This window comes from Papio anubis, chromosome 9, assembly GCF_008728515.1.
Source record: "Papio anubis isolate 15944 chromosome 9, Panubis1.0, whole genome shotgun sequence".
NCBI classification, from domain to species: Eukaryota; Metazoa; Chordata; class Mammalia; order Primates; family Cercopithecidae; genus Papio; species Papio anubis.
In genome coordinates this window covers 44,430,772-44,455,328 of record NC_044984.1, presented here as the reverse complement: position 1 = coordinate 44,455,328, position 24,557 = coordinate 44,430,772, and the positions used below count along the sequence as shown (strand labels likewise).

At 47.2% G+C, this 24,557-nt stretch overlaps 1 protein-coding gene, 1 non-coding gene and 1 pseudogene across 3 annotated transcripts; 1 reads left to right on the top strand and 2 right to left on the bottom strand.

The window, feature by feature from the left end:
* Positions 1-932: 932 nt before the first annotated feature.
* FAM186B (family with sequence similarity 186 member B) lies at positions 933-22,824 on the top strand. 2 transcript variants are annotated; one of them, XM_003906339.5, is made up of 8 exons: positions 933-1,201; positions 2,036-2,261; positions 3,198-3,380; positions 5,428-7,096; positions 7,616-7,808; positions 18,954-19,123; positions 19,830-20,020; positions 22,487-22,824. In XM_003906339.5, the coding sequence occupies exons 1-7, from the start codon at positions 1,106-1,108 to the stop codon at positions 19,975-19,977; spliced, it is 2,685 nt and encodes an 894-aa protein (XP_003906388.2). In that variant the 5' UTR covers positions 933-1,105; the 3' UTR covers positions 19,978-20,020; positions 22,487-22,824. The 2 variants fall into 2 exon arrangements, with proteins under 2 accessions (XP_003906388.2, XP_009178948.2); XM_009180684.4 differs by lacking the exon at positions 19,830-20,020.
* LOC103875747 lies at positions 10,407-14,091 on the bottom strand (annotated as a pseudogene).
* LOC116269006 lies at positions 13,979-14,088 on the bottom strand. Its single transcript, XR_004176332.1, has one exon. It is a non-coding gene; the product is annotated as a U6 spliceosomal RNA (small nuclear RNA).
* Positions 22,825-24,557: the final 1,733 nt, after the last annotated feature.

Genomic DNA, 24,557 nt, shown 5'->3' with positions numbered 1-24,557 from the left:
GTGATCCTCCCAACTTGGCCTCCCAAATTGTTGGGATTACAGGCGTGAGCCACTGAGCCTGGCCTCCATTTGGTTATTGATTGGCTCTAATTTTTAGAAATTTAAAATATTTTCTTTAGGAAAATAACTTTTGCTAATAGCTTTTCTTATTTTTAGACATTAATGTTTTGTTTGGGAGCATAACATTTAGTAACTTTTAAAAAGCAACAAATTGAGCCGGGCGCGGTGGCTCAAGCCTGTCATCCCAGCACTTTGGGAGGCTGAGACGGGTGGATCACTAGGTCAGGAGATCGAGACCATCCTGGCTAACACGGTGAAACCCTGTCTCTACTAAAAAATACAAAAAACTAGCCGGGCGAGGTGGCGGGCACCTGTGGTCCTAGCGACTCCAGAGGCTGAGGCAGGAGAATGGCATAAACCCGGGAGGCGGAGCTTGCAGTGAGCTGAGATCCAGCCACTGCACTCCAGCCTGGGCAACAGAGCCAGACTCAGTCTCAAAAAAAAAAAAAAAAAAAAAAAGCAACAAGTTGGCTGGGCGCAGTGGCTCACACCTGTAATCCCAGCACTTTGGGAGGCCAAGGTGGGTGGATCACGAGGTCAGGAGATCGAGATCATCCTGGCTAACACAGTGAAACCCTGTGTCTACTAAAAAGACAAAAAAAAATTAGCTGGTTTTGGTGGCGTGCACCCATAATCCCAGCTACTCAGGAGGCTGAGGCAGGAGAATCACTTGAACCCAGGAAGTAGAGGTTGCAGTGAGCCGAGTTCACACCGCTGCACTCCAGCCTGGGCTACAGAGGGAAGGGAGACTCCGTTTCAAAAAAAAAAAAAAAACAAGTCAAGTAAATATATGTTAGGTAATAGACAAAAAGCTCAATAGTGGGGAGTCTAATCTCCTAATTCTTCTAATCAAACTGATGATGTCACTGGGGAAAAGAGGATCGGTTGGAACCTGGCATTTGGCAGTTACCAGAGGAGTTGTGCCTGGGCAGAGGGTACCCAGGAGACACCCTGGTGCCCTTAACCTCCAAAGCAGGCAACATTGTGTGTCCAGGTCTGTGGACCAGAGACACAGGATGTTTTGTGACTGACAGAGTGATCCAAAATGGAGAAGGATGACCCTCCACAGTTGGTGACTCCCACATCAGTGAAAGCCATCATCTTGAGGATTGAGGCTGCCCAGCTAACTCGGGCTCAAGAGGTAGCCCCTGAGATGAAGGAATCACCCTTATATTGGGATCTGATGTGGAGGTTGGGGACTGATCCCAGGTTTGAGCGAGATTCAAGCTCTGGGTCCTCAGAGGTCCTGGGATATTCAGCAACCCAGGTCTGCAGACAGATTAGTATAAATTATCTCTCTCCTAAACTTGGCCTCTACAGGGTGAGCTGAAAGCAACCACCCGCCTGAGGCAGGGCTGGGGCCGGGAGGGGGGCAGGAAGCTTGAGGATAGCCCTGAGGCACATTGTGGTACATCCTACAGGGCAGGAGAAAGGACCCAGAATCTGTTATTGGTAACCCTCCAGAATCCCCCAAGCTGAGCCCAGGAAGTTCATGGGGGTTGGGGAAATGGCCAAAGGCTCAAATCACCCTATACACGAGGCTTTAGTACATTTTTTACTTGAGCCTCTGATCCTAGAGCTTCCTGGGGCCTCATGTTTCCAAGCTTCTGTTGCCTGTGGATCCTTGTAAGGAAAGACATCCAGAAACCCCCAGCAACCTCTGAAATTCTAAAGAAATGTTTGCTGTGGGGTTTTGGTACTCTATCCTTTCTTGACCTTCTTAATAATCACAATGATAATAAAAGCTAACACTTTTGTGTGATGTGCCAGGTACTATTAAAAGCACTTTAAAATATTTAATTCATTTAATCCTTACAGAAACCCTGTGACATAAGTACTATAATGATTCCCACTTTAAATATAAGAAAACTGAGACCCAAAGAGGCTAAGCGACTTGCCCAAGGTCACGCTGCTAGCATGTGGCTTCTGGCTGAAGTCCACAGCCCTAACACGGCAATCTGCTGCTTCTCTATAGGATATTTCTACCCAGCTCTTAGACATTTTGGACAATGTCAATTGTGTCATCAACCGCTTCCAGGAAGAATTAGGATATGATTTAAAAGAAAACGCCACATCTCACCAGACAGATCCAAAGGGCAAGAAGAGATTCATCTTGCTGGACAAAATTGCCTCCTTCTCCAAAGATGCTAAGATGAAGGAGAAGCACCTGTATGACATTCTCCGCTGGCTAGGTGACTGGGGTGAGTTTGCGGGCTGGGCACCGTGCCTCCTCTGGCGAGCACAGGGACAGCACAGGACACATCCCCTTCTCCAGTGAAGCATTCCACCACTCCTGTCACAGCACATCACCTCCGTGCTCCTAAGGGGCAGACACAGAAGTGTCCAAACATCACAGATCACGACATTAGCTGAATATATGATGAAGCCTAAGTCACGGGTCCATTATGACATCTCATTTTTTGAGCAGGATAGAAACTAAATTCAAACCCACATTAGCTATTTTATAGAGCACCCCTGGGTGATATTCAAAGCACTGAATGACCTTTACTGCATGAGCCCTGATGCCAGCTGTGTGAGCAACTAGTACAGCTATTTGGGTGTGGGTCAGCTGCATTAAACCCTAAAGCTAGGTGCTACCCCCCACTCAGCTCAGAGTCATCTCATCACAGGACCTGTGTGCTGTGTGCTGGATGCTCCAGTGTTGGAAGAAGATGGTATCAGGATGTGCCTTGCCACCCGCTTACTACCCCATGCTTGGAAGCTCTCAGTTCAGTGGTCCCTCAGCTTCCTTCAAGACTGAGAGAGCAGTTAACTCTGCTTAATTAATTCAGTTGTCCAGATGTTGGACCAGGCAATGGGCATACAGCAACAACAAGTCAGATACCTCCCTGCTGTACAGACAACAATACTATTTAATGTCCATTGTGAATTTCTACACGGCAGGCCTCATGTTAATTGTTCCACATCTTTTATCTCATTTAATCTTCACCCAGTTCTTTTATAGGGAAGGAAACTGAGGCTCAGAGGGATAAGCAACTTGTCCAACATCACATAGCTAGTAAGAGGCAAAATCAATGTGACTTCACAGCCACTGTAACCCCTGTTCTATAGGGCTAGGTCTGTGTCCCCCTGGAGAACAGACTGCTCTCAGCCTGCACCTCCCATCCCTTCTCCAGGTGACACTCTGACCTATGAGATCGGGGCCAGGAAGAGTGAAGAGGAAGAAGCAGCCCTGGACGAATGGATTGAAGTGACGGAGAAAATGTTACCACTCTCCCTCATTGCCACCAAAAAAGGCATTGAGTCACTCACTGCCCTTTGCTCCACTCTCATTGAAGGACAAAAGAAAAGGTCACAAGGTAGGTTCTAGGAGCACCTGGCCAGGGAGCTAGGTGAGGATGGGGTGGATGCCATGGCAGGGGAAGAAGTCAGAGGCTGGGCCTGGGGTCTTTCTGATTCTCCTCCATCACAGAAGCTTGATTTGAGATGGATGGGCAGTGGTGAGGAGCTGGGGGTTGAGCCCAGGTCGAGCACTGAGCAGCTCTGAGCTGTCCTTCAGTGCTAAGGGAAGTGTGATGTGGAGACAGGTCTCTGGCGTGCTTACTGGAGCTGAGGCCTTATGTAGGTTCTGAGGAACAAAGCTGGGAGGCCAGGAGGGCTAGAGTTAGCAACTAGAGGCTGCGGATCATCCTCTCCTCACTCCAAACCCAGCAACAGAGCCAGGAAGGTTGGGGAGGCTCAGCCGGAGGCTGCTGCAGAGGTGGTCCATCAGCAAATAGCTGAACCTTGGCTTTTTACTCCCATCAACATTAGGGGAACCTGAGATTATCGAACTCTTACATTTTGTAGATGAGAACACTGAAGCTCAGAGAAGAGAAGGGAACACAAGGAAAGCCTGTGGCCCCACACACAGGTTTTCTGGCTTCTTAATCTCACTCTAGAGTTTGAATTGCATCTCTGTCATTTCTGGTTGTATCACTTTGGGCAAGGACTTCATCTCTCTGAGCCTCAGTTTCCTCACATATAAACAGAGGAGGGTACTGCCTAGCTCCAGGTTTGTGGGGAGGCTTCCACACAGTGTGAGGTGTCTGACACCACGCTTGGAACATGCTCAGGGCTTAATTAACAATACTTAACCATCAACATTTACCATTGTTCTTCATGGCCAGCCTCATTATTAATCAAGTAAGGTCAGCAGGAGGGAGAAGGCAGGGAAAAGTGGATAAGGAAACAATCTGTTCTGCAATCTGTACCATACTCTGTCTTCAAATACACTTATTGTATACTTAGACCCTTGCTAGATTATAAACTCATGAATGGTAAAGACTGCATCTTTATTTCTTTTTAGGGATGATTTATTGAGCACTTATAACTAGGTACCTGTTACTGCACCTGGCACTAAACATGCATGATCTAAGTCCTATGACATAGATTCTATGATTATCCCCATTTTGCACATTGGGAAACTGAGACACTGAGAAGTTAAGAAAATTGCCCAAGGCAAATCGGAAAGACAGGATTCAAACCCAAGTTATCTTATTGCAGAATCTAAGCTCTGGACCACTAGGCCACATGGCCTCTCTGACAATACTAGCTAGATACTAGCCCAATTTCAGTATCCCTTAATTTTTATATTTCCTCTACCCCTCATCTGAAGTTAGCATTGTTTTTTCCACCAGTGGTGTTTATTAAATAGGCCGATGAATGGATGCTCCAAGATAATCACTCCACCAGCTCTATACATAGTAGGTCCAAGGGGGTACAATGACCACTGTGACCCAGCCTTTGAGAAATTGAGATCTGCTAATGACAGGCACAATCTGTGTGTAGTGCATTTTCCTGGGGAGAGAGGGTCTGCTGCTTTCCTTAGAGTATCAAAGGGATCCCCCAAATGGAAAAAGACATTAGTTATTTAAAAAAAAAAAACATGTGAACAGTTGGAGGACCATGTGATAAATTCTCCACAAGCACAGTCCAGTGCTAACGGGAAAGGGAAACCAGGCTTCCTAAATGGGTGTAAGGGGTTTGGGTAGCTGATAATAGGAGGCAAACACACATACTGAGGCTGGGAAGTGGCATGATTAGAAAAATAACTCTACCCCAGGAGAACATGGAAGACCAGGAGGATGCTGCAGTGAGCTGTGCTGCCTTGCCTACGTCAGGCCCCTCTGGGCTCTGCAGGTGCTGTGGAGCTGGCAGACCCTGAGGCTGGGCTCTGGGCAAGCTCTGCACCCAGCAGAGGTCTGCCCTGTCAGCACCATCCCTGGTCCCACATACAGCCCCAGCTCCATACTCTTGCCAAATCCCTAAGGGGGTTGCCATTTTGGCCCTGCAGGGTTTGGAGAATCAATGCAATCCTTGGGACCCATGAAAGATCGTTGACTTTTTTCTCTCCACTTCTCCCAGTGTCCAAACGCACCTTCTGGCAGGGCTGGCAGGGAAGAAGCCCACAGACATCTCCATCCCATCCTCAGCCACTGAGCCCAGAACAGATGCTCCAGGACCAGCATACCATGAACACGAAGGCCTCAGAGGTGACGTCCATGCTGCAGGAGCTCCTGGACTCTACCATGTTCAGCAAGGGGGAGGTCAGGGCCATCAGGTACATGGCCACTGTGGTGGAGAACCTCAACAAGGCCTTGATCCTCCAACACAAGGAGAACAGGAGCCTGGAGACCAAATACAGGTACCTGCAAATGCAGGCGACCGAAGAGCTCAGCAGCCAGAGGCTGCACTTCCAGCAGTTCGTGCAGGTCCTTGAGAGCAGGAAGGATGCTCTGCTGAAGCAGGTAGAGATCTTAGGGGGACAGTACCATGACCTTCTCCTGACGAAGCAGGCCTTGGAGTTCCAGCTGAAGAAGGCTCAGGCTGCTATAGGTCAGGCAGAAGACCCGGCTGAGGTTTCTTTTGACTCCCTGGGTCCCTCTGAGAGAGAGACCCTTGCAAGGAAAGAAACAGTCACGGAGGAAAGCCAACAGGAACCCATGAAGAAGGAGCAGTTGTTCTCGCCACTTCCCCCAGGTACCATGGCCATGGTGTGGGACAGTGGTGCTACAGCTGCAGGGCACCAGCCACTTTCCACCATGACTGTGCACTCGAGGGTCGCAGATGTGTTCAGCAGCAAGGACACCAAGAGCCTTGAGCCTGTGCTTCTACCCTCAGTAGATCGCAGGTTTCCTAAGAAATGGGAAAGACCCGTGGCAGAAAGCTCAGGCCACAAAGACGAAGACCAGGAGGACTACTTCCAGGAAAAGGGAGGACTCCAAATTAAGTTCCACTGTAGCAAACAGCTGTCTCTAGAGAGCTCCAGGCAGGTGACCTCTGAGAGCCAAGAGAAGCCCTGGGAGAAGGGATTCGGCTGGGAGACACGGAGGCAGCTGTGGCTGGAGGAGGAGGAGATGTGGCAGCAGCGGCAGAAGAAGTGGGCCCTGCTGGAGCAGGAGCACCAGGAGAAGCTGCGGCAGTGGAAGCTGGAAGACCTGGCCAGGGAGCAGCAGCAGAGATGGGTCCAGCTAGAAAAGGAGCAGGAGAGCCTAGGGAGAGAGCCGGAGCAGCTAGGGGAGGACGTGGAGAGGAGGATTTTCACACCCGCCAGTCGATGGAGGGACTTAGAGAAGGCAGAGCTATCGTTAGTGCCTGCCCCAAGCCGGACCCAATCTGCTCACCAAAGCAGGAGGCCACACTTGCCCATGTCTCCTAGTACCCAGCAGCCTGCCCTGGGAAAGCAGAGACCTATGAGTTCAGTGGAGTTTACCTACAGACCACGGACCCGCCGAGTTCCCACAAAGCCCAAGAAATCTGCCTCCTTTCCTGTCACTGGGACATCCATTCGAAGGCTGACTCAGCCCTCTTTGCAGATATCACCTGCTACTCTTAAGGAGAAGGTGTACTACATGGACATGGAGGCCCAGAGGAAGAACCTGAAGCTCCTGAGTGAGGAGTCTGAGTTGAGGCTGCCCCACTACCTGCGCAGCAAAGCACTGGAGCTCACCACCACCACCATGGAGCTGGGCGCGCTCAGGCTGCAGTACCTGTGCCATAAGTACATCTTCTATAGACGCCTCCAGAGCCTCCGGTAGGTCCTCCCTGGAACCCACCTGGCACCCACCTGCTGCTATATGTGGGCAGAGCCTAAACCCAGTGGGAGAGAAGGAACACAGGGCAAGGGGCGATGGGGAGAGCCACCCCAGGCCTGGACAGGGTCTCCTGAGTGGGATCCAGGAAAGCAAGTCTGGCCTGGGGCCTTGGGCAACCCCTGAAGGTGTGGGAAGAAGGGCACTGACCACTGCTCTCCCTGTAGTGGGCTTTTCCTCTAAGCCACTTCCTTCTCTCTTCCTCTCTTCCCATGGCCCTGTCCGTAATCCACCTAATGTGCTCCTGTCTTTCCTTTCTCTTTCTGTTTCATCCCAGCCCCGAGGCTCCTCACCTGATACCACCTCCCACTTTTCTCTGCCCCATTTTCCCCAGCTCTTACCAGCCTCCACTTCTCTTTTTGCTCTAAGGAATTAAAGAAAACAAAGTCATCTCTGGTTAACAGACTTGGGGGATAGAGGAGGCCTCTCCACACCCTAAATCGCTTCTCCTCTCTTCCCAGGCAAGAAGCAATCAACCACGTACAAATCATGAAAGAAACGGAGGCTTCCTACAAGGCCCAGAACCTCTACATCTTCCTGGAAAACATTGACCACCTGCAGAGCCTCAGGCTGCAGGCCTGGACGGACAAGCAGAAGAGACTGGAGGAGAAGCGCCGAGAGTGCCTGAGCAGCATGGTGACCATGTTCCCCAAGGTGGGCCTCCCACCCCCACCTCCCGCTCTGCCTCCTGGGGTCAGCACAGTCAGTCGGCTTGGGGCCCCGAAATGAACCTGTGGGGATGTGGCTGCGACTGCGGGACCAGGGGCAGAAGGGAAAAGAGAAGGCAGGATAAGGCCTCTGCACCAGTGAGAGGTGAAGGCAGGCGGTGGCCTGAGCATGGGGGAGGGCGGCTTTCCAATCTGTTTCTGGGGAGAGCAACCCAGAGAGAGAGAGAGACATCTCTTCAAAAAGAGCTGTGGAAGAGAAGATTTCTTCCGGAAAAGAAGGGCAGCTGGATCTTGCAGTCCTGGCTCTGGGCTGTGATTCTCCCTCCCCTGTGGTTCTCCATGCCCTGCTCCTGTCAATTTGGTGGCTCTCCAGGCTTGGTGCACAGCCATCATCTTCACTGTCTTGCAGGGACTCGCTTTGCTTCTCCCTGAATCAGCTCCTTGGCTTTCCAGATTCCAGGTCTCTTCTTCCTTGGTTCACTTCCTTGTTTTAGTAGAGTCCCTCCTCCACTCACTTTCTGACAATGGTTGCGTGGTTAAGTCATTGAGACCCTGGTTGTCTGAAAATGTCTTTACTTAATATCTGTCCTCACTCTTAATTGACTGTTTGCCTGGATGTGGAAATCTAGCTTAGAATCCATTTTCCCTCATAATCCCTCAAAATGTGTTTGTTTGTTTGTTTTGAGACGGCATCTCACTCTTTTGCTTAGGCTGGAGTGCGGTGGCGCAATCTCAGCTCACTGCAACCTCCACCTCCCAGGTTCAAGCGATTCTCCTGACTCAGTCTCCCACATAGCTGGGATTACAGGCACCCACCAGCACACCTGGATAATTTTTGCATTTCTAATACAGACAGGGTTTCACCATGTTGGCCAGGCTTGTTTTGAACACCTGACGTCAAGTGATCCACCTGCCTTGGCCTCCCAAAATGCTGGGATTATAGGCATGAGCCACTGCACCCGGCCACAATTTTTATTATTTATACATTTATTTATTTAAAATAAGTTTTACTGTATATATTTAAGGTTTACAACATGACATTATTAAGATACATATATAGCAGAATGGTTACCATAGTGAAACAAATTAACATATCCATCATCTCACATAGTTGCCATTTTTATCTCTCCTCTGGCAAGGGCAGTAGTAATCTACCCATTTGGCAAAAATCCTGACTACAATACACTATTAACTATAATCCAACACATAGAGCTTTCAGTTTTTTAATCCTATGCATTTGCTACTGTGTATCCTTTGGTCTATGTCACCCCATTTCCTCCCATCCCCACTCCAATTCTGGTAACCAGTTTTATTTTCTGTCTCCTCAATTCGGCCTTTTGGTTTTTTTTAGATTTCACATACAAGTGAGATCATGTGATATTTTTCCTTCTATGCATGGCATACTTCACTTAGCATAATGTCCTCTGGGGCCAACCATATTGTGGCAAATGGCAGGATCTCCTCCTTTTTTAAGGCTGAATAATATTCCACTGTATATACAGTTATGCATCACTTAATGATGGGGTTGTGTTATGGGAAATGTGTTGTTAGGCAATTTTTTGTTGTGTGAACATCATAGGGTATACTTCCACAAACCTAGATGGGATAACCTGCTACACACCTAGACTATATGGCGTAGCCTATTGCTGCTAGGCTACAAACCTGTGCAGCATGTGACTATTCTGAATTATAATTATAATTCTGACTATTCTGTAGGCAGTCAGAACACAATGGTGAATATTTGTGTATCTAAACATAGAAAAGGTACAGTAAAGATATGGTATTATAATCTTATGAGACCATGGTCGTATATGTGGTCCATCATTTACTGAAATATTGTTATGCAGCACATCACTGTATATACCAGAATTTCTTTCATTTGTCCACTGATGGGCACCTTGGTTGTTTCCATATCTTGGCTACTGTGAGTAATACTGCAATGGACATGGTAGTCTAGATATCTCTTCAAGGTGGCGATTCTGTTCCTTTGGGTATATACCCAGAAGAGAATCCCTGGGTCATAGTAATTTCATTTTTAATTGTTTTAGGAGCCTCCATACTGTTTTCTACAATGGCTGTACTAATCTACCTTCCTATGAATAGTGTACAGGATTCCCTTTTCTTCACACCCTTGCCATGACCTTATTATCTCCTGTCTTTTTGATAATAGCCCTTCTAGCAGGTGTGGGGTGATAGCTCATTGTGGTTTTGATTTGCATTTCCCTGATGATGAATGATGTTGAGCACCTTTTCATATACTTGTTGGCCATTTTTGTGTCCTTTTTTTTTTTTTTTTTTTGAGACAGAGTCTTGCTCAGTCACCCAGGCTGGAGTGCAATGGCGTGATCTTGACTCACTGCAAGCTCCGCCTCCCGGGTTCACGCCATTCTCCTGCCTCAGCCTCCCGAGTAGCTGGGACTACAGGTGCCCACCACCACGCCTGGCTAATTTTTTCTATTTTTTAGTAGAGATGGGGTTTCACCATGTTAGCCAGGATGGTTTCTATCTCCTGACCTCGTGATCCGCCCGCCTCAGCCTCCCAAGGTGCTGGGATTACAGGAGTGAGCCACCACACCCGGCCGTCTTTTTTTTTTTTTTTTTTTAAAGACAGCAAGTGTATTAGAGCAACAGCGTGCAACAGAATGCCTGCTCCATAGACAGAGCAGGGCTGTCCCATAGGCAGAGTGGCCCAGAGTACCCCATGTCTTTTTTGGATAAATGTCATGAGGTCCTTTGCCCCTGCTTTTTTTTTTTTTTTTTTGAGATGGGGTCTCACTATTTTGCCCAGGTGGGTCTTGAACTCCTGCTCTGCCTATTTTATTATTTTTAGTTTGCTAAATGCCCTGTTTATTCTGCAAACAAGGCTTAGAAATGTGCAGACACAAGTTGTAGGTTGAGAAATCTCTGTGTAGTTGTGACTTCACGACTATACTTCGGTAAAAGCAGTTATGACGGTGGCTTCTGAACATATTAACCTACCATTGTTTTGTCCAGAGCGAACAGTGAAAATGGATTCCTAATGGCCTATTTCTCTAAGTGATCATCACATTTCGCTGCTCTAGTCTTTAAGAACGAGTGGAGCCTTCACTTAAGCTGCCATCTCCTTGCCACTCAGGGCTTCAACAATTGTAAGCACAAACTCAAAGCTGGTCCCAGGCCCTCAGCTTGTAAGAATTTCAGGCTGTCCTTTTCCACACGATTCTCAGAGTAGGGGTAGTGACCTCCATTCATCATTTTGTCCTTAGCAAGCGGGAGTGTTGTAACTTTACTTCCAAAACTTATTTCATGAGCCATCAGAGCAGTAGGACCTGTACAGATGGCGGCTATAAGGTACTTCTGGTTTTCCTGTTCCTTTAGTATCTCCTTCACAGCAGCAGACTCAAATTCTGTGCACCCAGATTACCTCCTAGTAGAACCACTATGTCATATGGTCCCCCTTTTTTTGCATCTTCAAGACTGGTATCAGGGCAAATGACAACATCATGGCTACACTGTACTGGGTCTTTTCCAGCCAGACCCGCAATGGTGACCTTAATCCCAGCTCGCCTCATGACATCTACAGGATGACCGTCTCCATTTCCTCTGCTTCTTCAGCCAAAAACTCAAAATAATAATGATTTAAAAATCAGGAGCCGGGCGCGGTGGCTCACGCCTGTAATCCCAGCACTTTGGGAGGCCGAGGAGGGCGAATCATGAGGTCAGGAGATCAAGACCAGCCTGGCTAACACGGTGAAACCCCGTCTCTATTAAAAATACAAAAAAATTAGCCGGGCGTGGTGGCAAGTGTCTGTAGTCCCAGCTACTCGGGAGGCTGAGGCAGGAGAGTGGTGTGAACCCAGGAGGCGGAGCTTGCAGTGAGCCGAGATCATGCCACTGCACTCCAGCCTAGGCGACAGAGCGAGACTCCATCTCAAAAAATAAAATAAAATAAAAATAAATCAGGTTATGTTTTCATGTATTGAGTTGTAGAACTATTTTATACTAAGACTTTAATTTATACAATGTGAATTTTCCTAACAATAATGTGAGCATATTTTCATGTGCTTATTTGTCATCCATTTATCTCCTTTGGTAAAGCGTATTATTGGGTTGTAAAGTTCATCCTATATTTGATACCTATATCAAATATTTGCATACCTATATCTGGTGTGCAAGTTCTACACCAGATCTGTATTTCATGGATATTATCTTTCAGTCTGCGGCATTCCTTTTTTTTTTTTTTTTTTTGAGACAGTCTTGCTGTGTTGCCCAGGCTGGAGTGCAGTGGTGCCATCTTGGCTCACTGCAACCTCCACCTCCTGGGTTCAGGCAATTCTCGTGCCACACCCTCCTGAGTAGCTGGGATTACAGGCACCCGCCACCATGCCTGGCTACTTTTTGTATTTTTAGTAGAGACAGGGTTTCGCCATGTTGGCCAGGCTGGTGTCTAACTCCCGACCTCAAGTGATCTGCCTGCCTTGGCCTCCCAAAGTGCTTGGGAGTCTTGCTCTGTCGCCCAGGCTGGAATGCAGTGGCGTGATCTTAGCTCACTGAAATGTCCGCCTCCTGGGTTCAAGCGATTCTCTTGCCTCAGCCTCCTAAGTAGCTGGGATTACAGGCATGTGCCACCACACACGGCTAATTTTTGTATTTTTAGTAGAGATGGGGTTTCACCATGTTGGCCAGGCTGGTCTTGAACTCCTGATCTCTGGTGATCTGCCCGCCTTGTCCTCCCAAAATGCTGGGATTACAGGTGTAAGCCACCACACCTGGCCTATGTAAGATATTTTGAGAGCAAGAGAGACCAACCACATTCACATAACTTTTATTACAGTATATTGTTAACATTGTTCTATTTTGTTATTAATCTCTTACTCTGCCTAATTTAAATATTAAACTTTATCATAGTTAAGCATATATAGGAAAAAACGTGTATAAAGGGTTTGGTACTGAGGTTTCAGGCATCCACCAGGGTTCTTGAAATGCATCCCCCGAGGATAAGGGGGAACTACTGTATGCAAAACCCAAAGCTATACAACAATGAGAAACATTAAAAGGGAAATTCAGGTGTAAGTGAAGACATTCCTCTGAATTCCCAGGTTTCTCTGAGCATCAAAACCTACCAATCTTTCAGTCCTTTTCTTGAATATTATTCTGTATCCACATTCTCTGCATCTGATTGGATCCCTGGATTTTATTTCATTTTCTGCATGACATTCTCCACAGATATATATCATTAGCTGCTGCTTTGGGGGTTGAATGTCCTGGATGTCATTGTGAGCTCCTTTTTACTCTGAGTGTCTTTCTAGTTTTCGTCCAAGTACCCACCACAAACTCCACAACCCACCAATTTCCTACCTACCCAGCAATGAGAAATGGCATCTTAATAATATTTATTCTTTCAATTCATGAGCATGCTGTATCTCTCCAGTTACATCTATTTATTTCAGTTTCATAGGTTTATTATTCAAATATTCTGAAGCTCTGTAACTAGGTGCATACACATTTAAGATTGTTTATGTACTCTTGAAAATTTGACCTTTACTATTTATTTTAATAGAGATGAGGTCTCACTATGTTGCCCAGGCTGGTCTCCAAATCTTGCCCTCAAGCGATCCTGCCACCTTGACCTCCCAAAGTGTTGGGGTTACAGCATGAATCACCCTACCTGGCCCAAAATTTGGACTTTTATCCTTATGAAATGGCCCTCTTTGTTTCTTTTCTTTTCTTTTCTTTTTTTTTTTTTTTTTTTTTGAGATGTAGTCTCGCTCTGTCACCCAGGCAATGCAGTGGCGCCATCTTGGTTGGCTCACTGCAAATTCCACCTCTCAGGTTCAAGGGATTCTTGTGCCTCAGCCTCCCGAGTAGCTGGGATTACAGGCGCCTGCCACCACACCTGGCTGATTTTTATATTTTTAGTAGAGATGGGGTTCGCCATGTTGGCCAGGCTGGTCTCCAATTCTCGACCTCAGGGGATCCACCCACCTGGGCCTCCCAAAGTGCTGGGATTACAGGCATGAGCCACCCACACCCAGCCCTTTGTTTCTAATTATATTCCTTGCTCGTCAGTGTACAACAATATTGATATAGTCACTGCAGCTTCTTAAATACTTTTTACTATTTGCATGGTATACCTTCTTCCACTCTTTCACTGTTAACCTATGTCTATATATTATTTATTTATTGGAACGCTTCATGAATTTGTGTGTCATCCTCGTACCAAGGCCATGCTAGTAGTCTTCTCTGTATTATTCTAATTTTAGTATATGTGCTACCGAAGTGAGCACCATGTCTCTATATTTAAATTGGGTTTTTAATTGATATTTTATAGTTGGGTCTTGCTTTTTTATGCAATCTGTCAATCTTTGCCTTTTATTTGGTGGTTTTAGGCTATTTATATTTGATGTGATTATCAACACAGTTGGGTTTAAATATATAATTTGCTCTTCATTTCTATTTGTCTCATCTGTCCTTTGGTTTTTTTTCCCTCTTTTCCTGCCTTCTTGTGGAGTAATTGAGCTTTTCAAGTAAATTCATCTTATCTCCACTCCTGACATATTACATATTAGCCATACCTCTGTTTTGTTATTTTTGTTATTTTTTATTTTTATTTTTTGAGACAGAGTCTCACTCTCTCTCCCAGGCTGGAGTGCAGTGGTGTGATCTCGGCTCACCGTAACTCTGCCTTCTGGATTCAAGCGATTCTCATGCCTCAGTCTCCTGAGTAGCTGGAATTACAGGTGCCTGCCACAGTGCCCGGCTAATTTTTTTTTTGTATTTTTAGTAGACACAGGGTTTTGCCATGTTGGCCAGGCTGGTCTCGAACTCCTGGCCTCATGTGATCCACCCACCTCAGCCTCCTAAGGTGCTGGGATTACAGGCGTGAGCCACCATGCCCAGCCTGTCTTGTTATTTTGTTTTTATTATTATTATTTTTTTGAAACAGAGTCTCATTCTGTTGCCCAGGCTAGAGTGCAGTGGCATGATCTCAGCTCACTGCAACCTCCGCCTCCCAGGTTCAAGCGATTCTCCTGCCTCAGCCTCCTGAGTATCGGAAATTACAGGTGCGCACCACCACACCTGGCTAATTTTTGTATTATTAGTAGAGACTGGATTTCACCATGTTGATCAGGCTGGCCTTGAACTCCTGACCATGTGATCTGCCCACCTCGGCCTCCCAAAGTGCTGGGATTACAGGCGTGAGCCACTGTGCTCTAGGGTTTACAATATAAATCTTTAACTTATCATAGTCTACTTTCAAATAATATTATTTCATGTGTAAGAACCTTACAACAGTATACATCTATTTCTTCCCTCCTGGCCTTTGTCCTACTGTTGTCATACATTTTGCCCCTATGTAACTTAGAAATTCCCTAATATAGTTGGCCCTCTGTATCTATGGGTTCTGCATCTGTGGATTCAACCAACCACAGATGAAAAAGATTTGGAGAAAAAAATGGATGGATGTGTCTGTGCTGAACACGAACAGACTTTTTTTTCTTGTTATTCCCTAAACAGTCTAAAGATAGCATTTATATTGTATTAGGTATTATAAGTAATCTGGAGATAATTTAATATATACAGGAGGATGTGGGTGGGTGAAATGCAAACGCTGCACCATTTTATCTAAGTATGTGAGCATCCACAGATTTTGGTGCCTGTGAGGAGTCCTGGAGCCAATACTCCATGGATAGCAAGGGACAACAGTACATTGTTATTACTTTTCCCTTAAGCAAAGGGAAAAGAATAATCTATTTACCCCCACACTTACCATTTCCAGTGCTCTTTACTCTTTTGTGTAGATCCAAATGTATTTTGAGTATCATTTTCCTTCTGCCTCAAGGATTCCTTTAACATTTCTCACACTGCTCATCTGCTGGTGATGAATCCTCTCAGCTTTGGTGTCTGAAAAGGTTTATTCAGTTTTCAGTTTTGAAAGATGTTTTTGCTGGATGTAGAATTCCAGTTGGGCAGTTTTTTCTTTCAGTATTTTACAGATGTGAACACAAACTCTTCCCAGGGATATATGAACTCTGAGGATGGTTTTGTGTGTTCTTGCCCAGTGATTCTTCCCCTAGCCTTGGTAGTTTCCTCGCAGGCGTGCACAGAGACTTAATGGGACGACTCTGCAGAGCTTTGGAGATTTCTTGCCGTGTGGTTTCCTCCTCTCTAGTACTCTAGTTTTCAAATTCTAGTCACCTTGGCTTCCCTGATCCCCAAACGCTGTCTCCTCATCTCAGCAAGGCTGCTGGCCTCTGTTTGGGTTCCCTGCCCTGTGCTGGGGCCTGGACATTGTCTCATTTGTTTCATTCCTTTTGGGGATCATTGACCTGCAATGCCTGTTGTCTGAATGGGTATATATCATTTTTTCATATATTTTGTTTGGCCTACTAGTTGTTTACAGGAGAATAGTAAACTAGTCCTTGTTATTCCTTTATCACTAGTTTATCTCCTCAAATAAAATCCCATACTATTAAGACCCATTTTAAATGTTAAAAGTTCCAAGAATTCCTATATACTTAGTTTTACTTTTTATTTATTCAATTTTTGTACAATTTTGAGTATGTACTTACACTCTTGGGCTCCTGGCAAAAAATCCATTGCCCCTCAGGGGACCATGCCCTATGGGTTAGGAACCATTGGTTTAGGCCAACAGAACCTAAACCATTGGTTTAGGCCAACTAACTCTCTTAATCTCTACACTTGGAGCCTATCCTCATCTTTTCCATGTCCTTGCTGAGACCTCACGTTTTTCCTCTGAAAACTAACACTAGGAGAAACCTTACTCTTTCACCCCCTCCCCACCACCCCACTTTACGTTGGCAGAATTCAATAAAGTAACCATCTAAAATGTATAGACCTGGTTTTAACATTCATACATCAAGTACAACCCAAATAAATCCCAAGATGTTATGTGATCTCGTTATGCCATTGTATCCATTGTATCCCATTCAGAGATATAATGCTCACTCACCCACCAAAAATAATATAAAAAGTAACCCCAATCTTTTTTTTTTTTTGAGACAGAGTCTTGCTCTATCGCCCAGGCTGGAGTGCAGTGGTCTGATCTTGGCTCACTGCAAGTTCCACCTCCCGGATTCATGCCATTCTCCTGCCTCAGCCTCCCGAGTAGCTGGGACTACAGGCGCTCACCACCACGCCCTGCTAATTTTTTTGTATTTTTAGTAGAGACGGGGTTTCACCGGGTTAGCCAGGATGGTTTCGATCTCCTGACCTTGTGATCCACCTGCCTCGGCCTCCCAAAGTGCTGGGATTACAGGCGTGAGCCACCGTGCCCGGCCAACCCCAATCTTTAATTGGGTCACTCATAATCACTAAAGTGGGTCCACATTCATTTCACAATAATGAAATTTTCTTTTATTTTTTCCTCTCCTCTCCCATTCTCTCACATCCAGAAAACCTCTTTAAATTCCAACACACTGTCTCTGACACCCAAACTTCCTTTTCTCTTTGTCTAGATAAATGATTACTAATCTATGGGCCATACACCACTGAGGGATAATGGAACCATGTGTATACCAATAATTGTCTATATACTGAATTACTAAAAAAAGGAAAACTTATATTGGAATCCTTGAAACTTCTGATATTTAAAATAAATCCAAAATAATATAGAATTAAAAAAAAAAAAAGCCCAAAGAGATAATAGCTAAAACTTGGGAATAATGGAATAAAAGACTCCTATATTCTCCTCTTTTGACTTCTTTTTTTTTTTTTTTTTTTTTTGAGACGGAGTCTCGCTCTGCTGCCAGGCTGGAGTACGGAGTCTCGCTCTGCTGCCAGGCTGGAGTGCAGTGGCGCGATCTTGGCTCACTGCAACCTCCGTTTCCCGGGTTCAAACAATTTTCCTGCCTCAGCCTCCTGAGTAGCTGGGACTACAGACGTGCACCACCACACCCAGCTAATTTTTGTATTTTTAGTAGAGATGGGGTTTCACCATGTTGGCCAGGATTGTCTGAATCTCTTGACCTTGTGATCTGCCTGACTTGGCTTCCCAAAGTGCTGGGATTATAGGGGTAAGCCACCGCGCCCGGCCTTGACTCTTTATTATAGATACATAGATATAGGTACAGATATAGATTTAACTCCTTTGTCTTGTTTTAATTTTTTTTCACTGATGTTTTGCCTGTTTCTAGATTCTCTACAACAGATGTAAAACAGGAACTAACCCAGCAAATTAGAATTCATACCCTTTGGGACTATTAATAATTTTGTCCCCATTATACAAGTATTGAGTTTATATCCATATTCATCTTTCATATGGCAGGAATAGCTCTCTGCACCACCCATGAGTATGGGATCTTTCCCTGCCAGACTCCTTCATTTGCAACACTGGCTTTGGGATGAGCAGCCCTCAGCTCTAGACCTGAGGCTCAGGCTGCCAGGGGCAGAAAAGCAGCAAGTGCCGACGTGGTCCCTAGGGGCAGCTTGGAGGGACTGAAGGATCCCACAGTTGTGAGTCAGAGCCAGCTGGGACCTGCCCCAGGGTTGGGTCAGGAGGTACCACCTGCCCCCGAGTCTTGAGCAGCAGTGGCCTGAGTCTAGGGGAGGCAGCATGCTGAGGCATTGGTATGAGGGCTGGCATCAAGCAGCTAGAAGAGCCTTGGCCATGGAGGTTTCGTATCACCTTATACAAGTCCAGATAATCTCCTAGAGGCATCTTGACTTGCTGTTTGTTTTGGGATTGAGAAGGAAAGGGACATGACAATTCTTTGAGTGGCTGTGAAGGTTCCCCCAGCTTCTCAACCCGTGCCAGGGCTGGGGCTGGACAAAAAGATACCCAGTGCAGTCCAGGCACAACCTGGCCCCCTGCTGTGAACCCTGCCTGGAGCTGCTCTAGTTCCAGCTGCTCTGGTTTTATTTTCTTCCTTGCTGTTTTGCCCATTATCCAGCTTCCTCACAACAAAGGAGAAACAGGAACTGACACAGCAAAAAAGAATTCAAGGAATTTCCAGCAAAGGTCTGATACCTTGTGGTCCCAGGGTTTCTAACTGAAGGGATTCCCTCTACCTTACCCTCTCCACTCAGCCCTGAGTCCAGCAGGGGCACAGACAGGCAGGCAAAGCCTCCTCCCAACCTAGAGAGGAGATAACTTCCTGTTTCCCTGATGCCTCTCTCCTGGTTCCTCTAGCTCCAGCTGGAGTGGAACGTTCACCTGAACATCCCTGAGGTCACCTCACCAAAGCCGAAGAAATGCAAGTTGCCTGCAGCCTCACCCCGGCACATCCACCCCAGTGGCCCCACCTGTAAGCAGCCCTTTCAGTCCAGGCACCGGGAATGTGCGCCCCTGCAGATGGCCCGGTAGGTGCCGGGAAGCTGAGGGGGCAGCAGCTGTATGGGTGAAGAGGCAGGCAGCAGGAGTGACCAGCCTGGGGAGGTGGGCTGTGAAGTGAGGGCACCAACAGGCCAAGATCACCCTACAAGTTGCAAAGTGCCTGTCTTCTCAGCTGCCCTCCCCAGTGCTGGCCACGGACCCAGAGGTGGGGTGTGTGTCATAGTGTGTGGGCTTCAGGGGCTAGCCTGACCAGTGCATTTCAAACTATGCAACAGAAAGACTCTGAGGACCACACCTGAAAACTTACAACTTTTCTACCCTGAGCATTGATTTGGCATCTGCCATTGGTCTGTCCTGTAAACAAACCTGAAACCTCCCTACCATGTGACCTGCAGGCTCTGGAGACACTGTGAACCTCTGGGCAGCTAAAAGGAAGGACCCTGGTCCACACCTACCCTTTTATGGCCTAGATCAGGGCTTCTGCCCAGGGCCTGTTCCTTAAAGGACAAGGGCCACCCTGGGAACCTCTTTCAGCAGCTCCTCCGCCAGAGGAGCCCCAGGGAAGTGAGATTCAGACTCAGTGTTGGAGGGGAGACAAGGAGGACAGTGACACACACTCGATTTGAGAAAGGAAGGAGACAAAGCCCACTTGGGCCTGGTGGCTCTGGAGAGTCTCTTGCATCTCAATCTCTCTTTGTTGCTTTTCACATTCTCCAAACCCCCCACTCCCAGCCAACAGGGGAAGCAGATGGAGGCCGTCTGGAAGACCGAGGTGGTCTCCTCCAGTTACGCAATAGAAAAAAAGACCCCTGCCAGCCTTCCCTGGGACCAGCTGAGGGGACACCCAGATATTCCCCGGCTGTTGACACTGGACGTGTAGTCCTCCTACCACAAAAGCCTGAACTTCCTAAAGGCCCAGTAAGGTGCGAGGCTGATGGTCAATGTGGATTCTCCCCAATAAATCTTTCTCCAGGCTTTAACAATGACCTCATTTACTATCCCACACCAGACAGAGAGAGGCTAACCTGGTTCCTCTGTTAGGCGGATGTAAGCAGAGTCCCTGTGCCAACAGCACTTCAGTTCTAGTGAAGGGTTTCCTTAGTGTCTCAGAGGCCACCAGGGGGCTTTTCCTTCACACTGGCCTCCTGAGCTGCACATGAATTCTGAAGAGCCCCATCTCACCCTAGCCCTGGGGGTGGTTCTCGGGGGAGCCAGGTGTAGGGAGGGATAGATGAGGGAGCCCCTGGACTGCCTGAGAAACCTGAGCCTTGGGCCTGGGCCTATCTGTCACTTCCTTTCCTTACTACCTTCAAGAACGGTCCCTGGAAAGAACAGCTGGCTGGGGGGACAGAGGCAGGACTCCAGGGGCCAACAAGAGGCTTTTCTGGTTAGAAAAGGCTTAGCTCTCCTTTGCCTCTCTGGGCTTATAGATGTCACTACTGAAGGCTCAAGGCTCTTTTAAGGACCCTGTCTACATGAGCCATCCCATCTGCCTCCTGTGACCCTAGCCCTGCGTCAGTTACAGATCCCCAATCGGGAGAGGCTCCTGATGCCTCCAGTCTAGACCTAACCAGAGCCAAGAGCCAGAAGATGCTGGTGCTGCCCCCATCCTCCAACTAGAGACCTCAGTGAGACAGGGAGGCATAGCGGCATCAAAGAGGGCCAGTCCCTGGCCGCACCTGCGCTCTGAAATGGGCCTGAGAGTCCCAGCATTCCAGTCCACCCAGTGCAGAAACCTGGTTTCCAGTTCCTGGAGGGTTTCCAAAGGGGATGTGCATGTGTGTTGCTGTTGGTTGTTGATTTAGATACAGCAAACAGAATGGAGAATAACCAAAACAACACTGTGATAGAACACTGTAACCCATAAGTCAACTGGGGCCTGGCCTGGCAGAGATTCGGTTAAACTTACCCAAAGCCCTCCCCATCGTGGGGGTCTCTCCTCTCCACATCCCTTCCCTGCCTGTGCTCTGCCCAGCTTCTGAGTCTCAGGCCAGCCCCTTTGTTCTTCCCACACACGGAGATATGTGCACATAAGTATCAGAGGTACGCACCCCACTTGAGCCCATACACTCATGACGTCAGTAACTTGCTGAAAATACAGAGGGACAGTGAGGAACAGGAATCATGTTGAACAGCACTAAGCAGCAGCCTCCTTTCTTCCCTCTTTCCCCGCCTCTCTCTCTGGTAAAACATGCACAATTCTAAAATTCCTTCATGTCTCAAGCAGAGCTGTTCCACCCACACCCAGGCCTCCACTGGGATCCCAGTTTCAGGCTTAAGGCACTTATCAAAATATTGTTCCCAGCAAAGACAGCTTCCCCTTTCTAAGCGAATTTAGATGAAGACAATTTTCTCCCTGCTTTCAACCCTGTACCTGTTTACTGTGTTGATCTCACCACCAGGTACAGAGGCAGATCCTGCTGTGCTGTCTTCTTTATCCACATCCCAGGCTGCCACCACCTCCCTGCATGTCAGGCTGCTCCTGATGTCTCAGTGTGGGGGCTCCCTGCATTGTCTTGGGGTCCACTATTTTGGCATGAGGATCTGCTGGTCTCTAACAAAAGTTCTCTGTCCCTGCCCAGGCTGCTGCTACCTCAGGGTGGTGGCTGTGCTGCCTCCTTTGGGAGCGCCCTCCTGGACACTGCTCCACTCCCTGAAGTGCACCTTTTCTTGGGCCGCCTGCTCCTGGCCCACCATGAGTCCTCACATCCACCTGTTGCGCAGTGCCAGGTCACTCGCCTCTTTGTGGTCCTGCTGACCTCGCCAGCTCCCCTGGCCATGCTCTCCAGCTCACAGCCCCATATGGGTTCATAACTAGGCCCAACCTCATGCCCCATTCTCCTGGTCTGCCTGGCGCTGACAGCCTGTTTGTCTCCAGGCCCACTGGGGTGTCCTCTCGGCATGTGAGGGAGGGTTGCTCATCTTCCCTCCATGGTTTGAGATGCTAGAAGACTGCATCCCTCAAAACCCAGCAGCCCCCCTTCTCTGAGATTTTTTTCAGCTTTGTCTTACAAGCATGTCCCCGGGGTTCTCTGTCTGACAGGTGGGAGAGCTGTGTGTGTCTGCAGACCCCAAATGCTTTCTGTAGCTGGAGAATCTTAGCCTTGACTCTTGAGTGCTCTGCCCTCCCCTTGCTCAGGGTCTGTTCCTGCACAGCTAAAAACACACTGGTACAGGTCGGGCATGGTGGCTCACGCCTGTAATCCCAGCACTTTGGGAGGCCGAGGTGGGCGGATCATGACTTTGTGTTGAGCAGTTCTGTGTCCAGGCTGAGTCTGGGCCCAGCTCTGGACTTGGCTCTGGGAAGTGCTCAGGTGCTGGATGGCACTCACATAGCCTGGGCCTTGTCTCAGTTGCTCCCCAACCTGTAACTCTATTAACTCTTACAGTGCCTCAGCGAACCAAAGGAAGGAATGCCAGGAACCTACAAATGAATCCGCTTAGCTTGTTCAAAAAGAGTCAAGCGAGTCACTCCCTGGAACCCAAATAAGCCAGAAGGATCAAGACAGCCCCAGTCTCCACTGCATCCCTTAGCTGGTGATTCTCAACCTTCCGAGGGACGGAAACCCACAGAGAACTTGGTTGAAATGCAGGTTCCCAGCTGGTGCTTTTAAAGAAACCCTCTGGGTGTTGCTGAGTTCTCCTAGAACTTTGAGAAACACTGTTTCCCTCCTGCAGTCCCCAAACTCTACGTTTTTAACAAAATAGAGGTTGGTTTATTTTAAAATTCTGTCTCATTGCTGAAACCCACACCTCCTCAACTCAGTTTTAGAACCCTTTGAGTGTTGTCTGTGTACTTTGGGAGCAAACATGCCGAGATAGCTGTGAGTAGCACTTGGCACTTAGTAGGTGTCAGTAACTCTTCATTTAATCAAAATATGGACAGATACATCACTGACATGCCAGTGATTTGCATGAAAGCTCAGAAGGTGAGAACAAAAGGAGATACCAAATACAGACCAGAGCCAGGTGTCATAAGGTGGGAGGCAAAGGTGAGCATGTCTCTGAGTGAGGACAAAGGTGGAAGAAATGGAGACATGAGGTTCAAATATAGATGGTGTGGGCTAAGGAGGCCATCTCTGGCAAGCGTCTGTCAGTTCAGTTGAGACACTAATTCGGTTAGTTCAATCAGCTCATGAGCACCTACGCACCCTCCACCTGACACACAGCTACCTGTCTGGTCCCCACTCAGTCTCCCCCGCCCCATCCTTCTCCACTCACCAGCACCCTTGGCCTAGGGACCACACATACAAATAGGAAATTACCCTATCCTCAGAGAACCCATGTCCAGCGGTTCTCTTCCTCAGGAATGGCGCCCATCCTTGCTTCCAGCCTAAGACTGAGACTCCGGAAAGCTGAGCAGGATGTGGGATGTGAACAGCCGGTTCTGTGGATGATGCCAGGAGTAGGATTTGTTTTCTGAATCACAGCTTAAGATATCGCGAGGATGCCTGGTGTGGGAGGAAGGGGAGTGGTATGATGCAGGTCACATGCACAGCACAGCTGGGCCGGCCCTGGGCTGTTTCCAGCCTCTCGGGTCCCAGGCGCTTTCTTTTCTGGAGGCCTCACCCCAATGATACTTAACATCTTAAAATGCCCTCACACTAAATGTATTGCTCTAAATAATTGGAAAGCATTTTTATAACCTTGCTTTAGAAATTAACTTGCTATGAATAAGTTATTTAATGTGTACTTAGCTGTGAGTGACATCTCAGCAATCAGCATGCACAGAGAAGAAATCGAACAAGTTTTATAAATGTAATGAGACTATTTCGAATATTAAATTTGACAGTGAATGAAACTGAAAATATTATGTTTTATAAAGATTTCATACATATTCATACATTCTTTGTTTTTACATTTTGGCACCCATAATATTTTCAAAGGTTTCATGTTTTCACAGGCTCTTGGCACTGTGCTTAAGGGGCCTGGTGGCTGAACTTGCTGTGGTCATGGAGGACTTTGACCTTCTGCATGTCCTCTAGCGAGCTCTCTGGCGAGCACGCAGAGTGTCTGACATTCTTCTCCTGCTTTGGTAACAATTTCATCTTCTTAAAGGCAAAGAAAGCCTGCACGGGTCAAGCTGTGAAGCCAAGAGGGTTGGAAGACAAATATATATGTGTGTGTATCTTTGTGTATATATGTATGTATACATGTTTGTGTATGTATGTGTGTATGTATTTATGTATGTGTGGGTGTATTTATGTATGTATTTGCACATGTGTATATGTGTGTGCATGTGTATGGGTGTGTATGTATATATGTGTATGTGTGTATAGGTATGTGTGTGCATGTATAAATATATGTGTATAAATGTGTGTGTATGTGTGTATACATGTATGTGTATGCATGTGTATATATGTGTAGATGTGTATATACGTGTGTGTGTGTGTGTGGTATTTTTCTAGTGATCAGGTTCATTGCTACTATACAGGAGCCTCATTTTTTTTTTTTCAGAGC

What these genes read in the sequence shown, in the direction of transcription:
- FAM186B (XM_003906339.5), top strand. Translation starts at nt 1,106, where the DNA reads ATGGAGAAGGATGACCCTCCACAGTTGGTGACTCCCACATCAGTGAAA. An exon ending in ACAAAAGAAAAGGTCACAAG is followed by an intron (nt 3,381 to 5,427) that starts GTAGGTTCTAGG and finishes CACTTCTCCCAG; the next exon opens with TGTCCAAACGCACCTTCTGG. An exon ending in AGACGCCTCCAGAGCCTCCG is followed by an intron (nt 7,097 to 7,615) that starts GTAGGTCCTCCC and finishes CTCTCTTCCCAG; the next exon opens with GCAAGAAGCAATCAACCACG.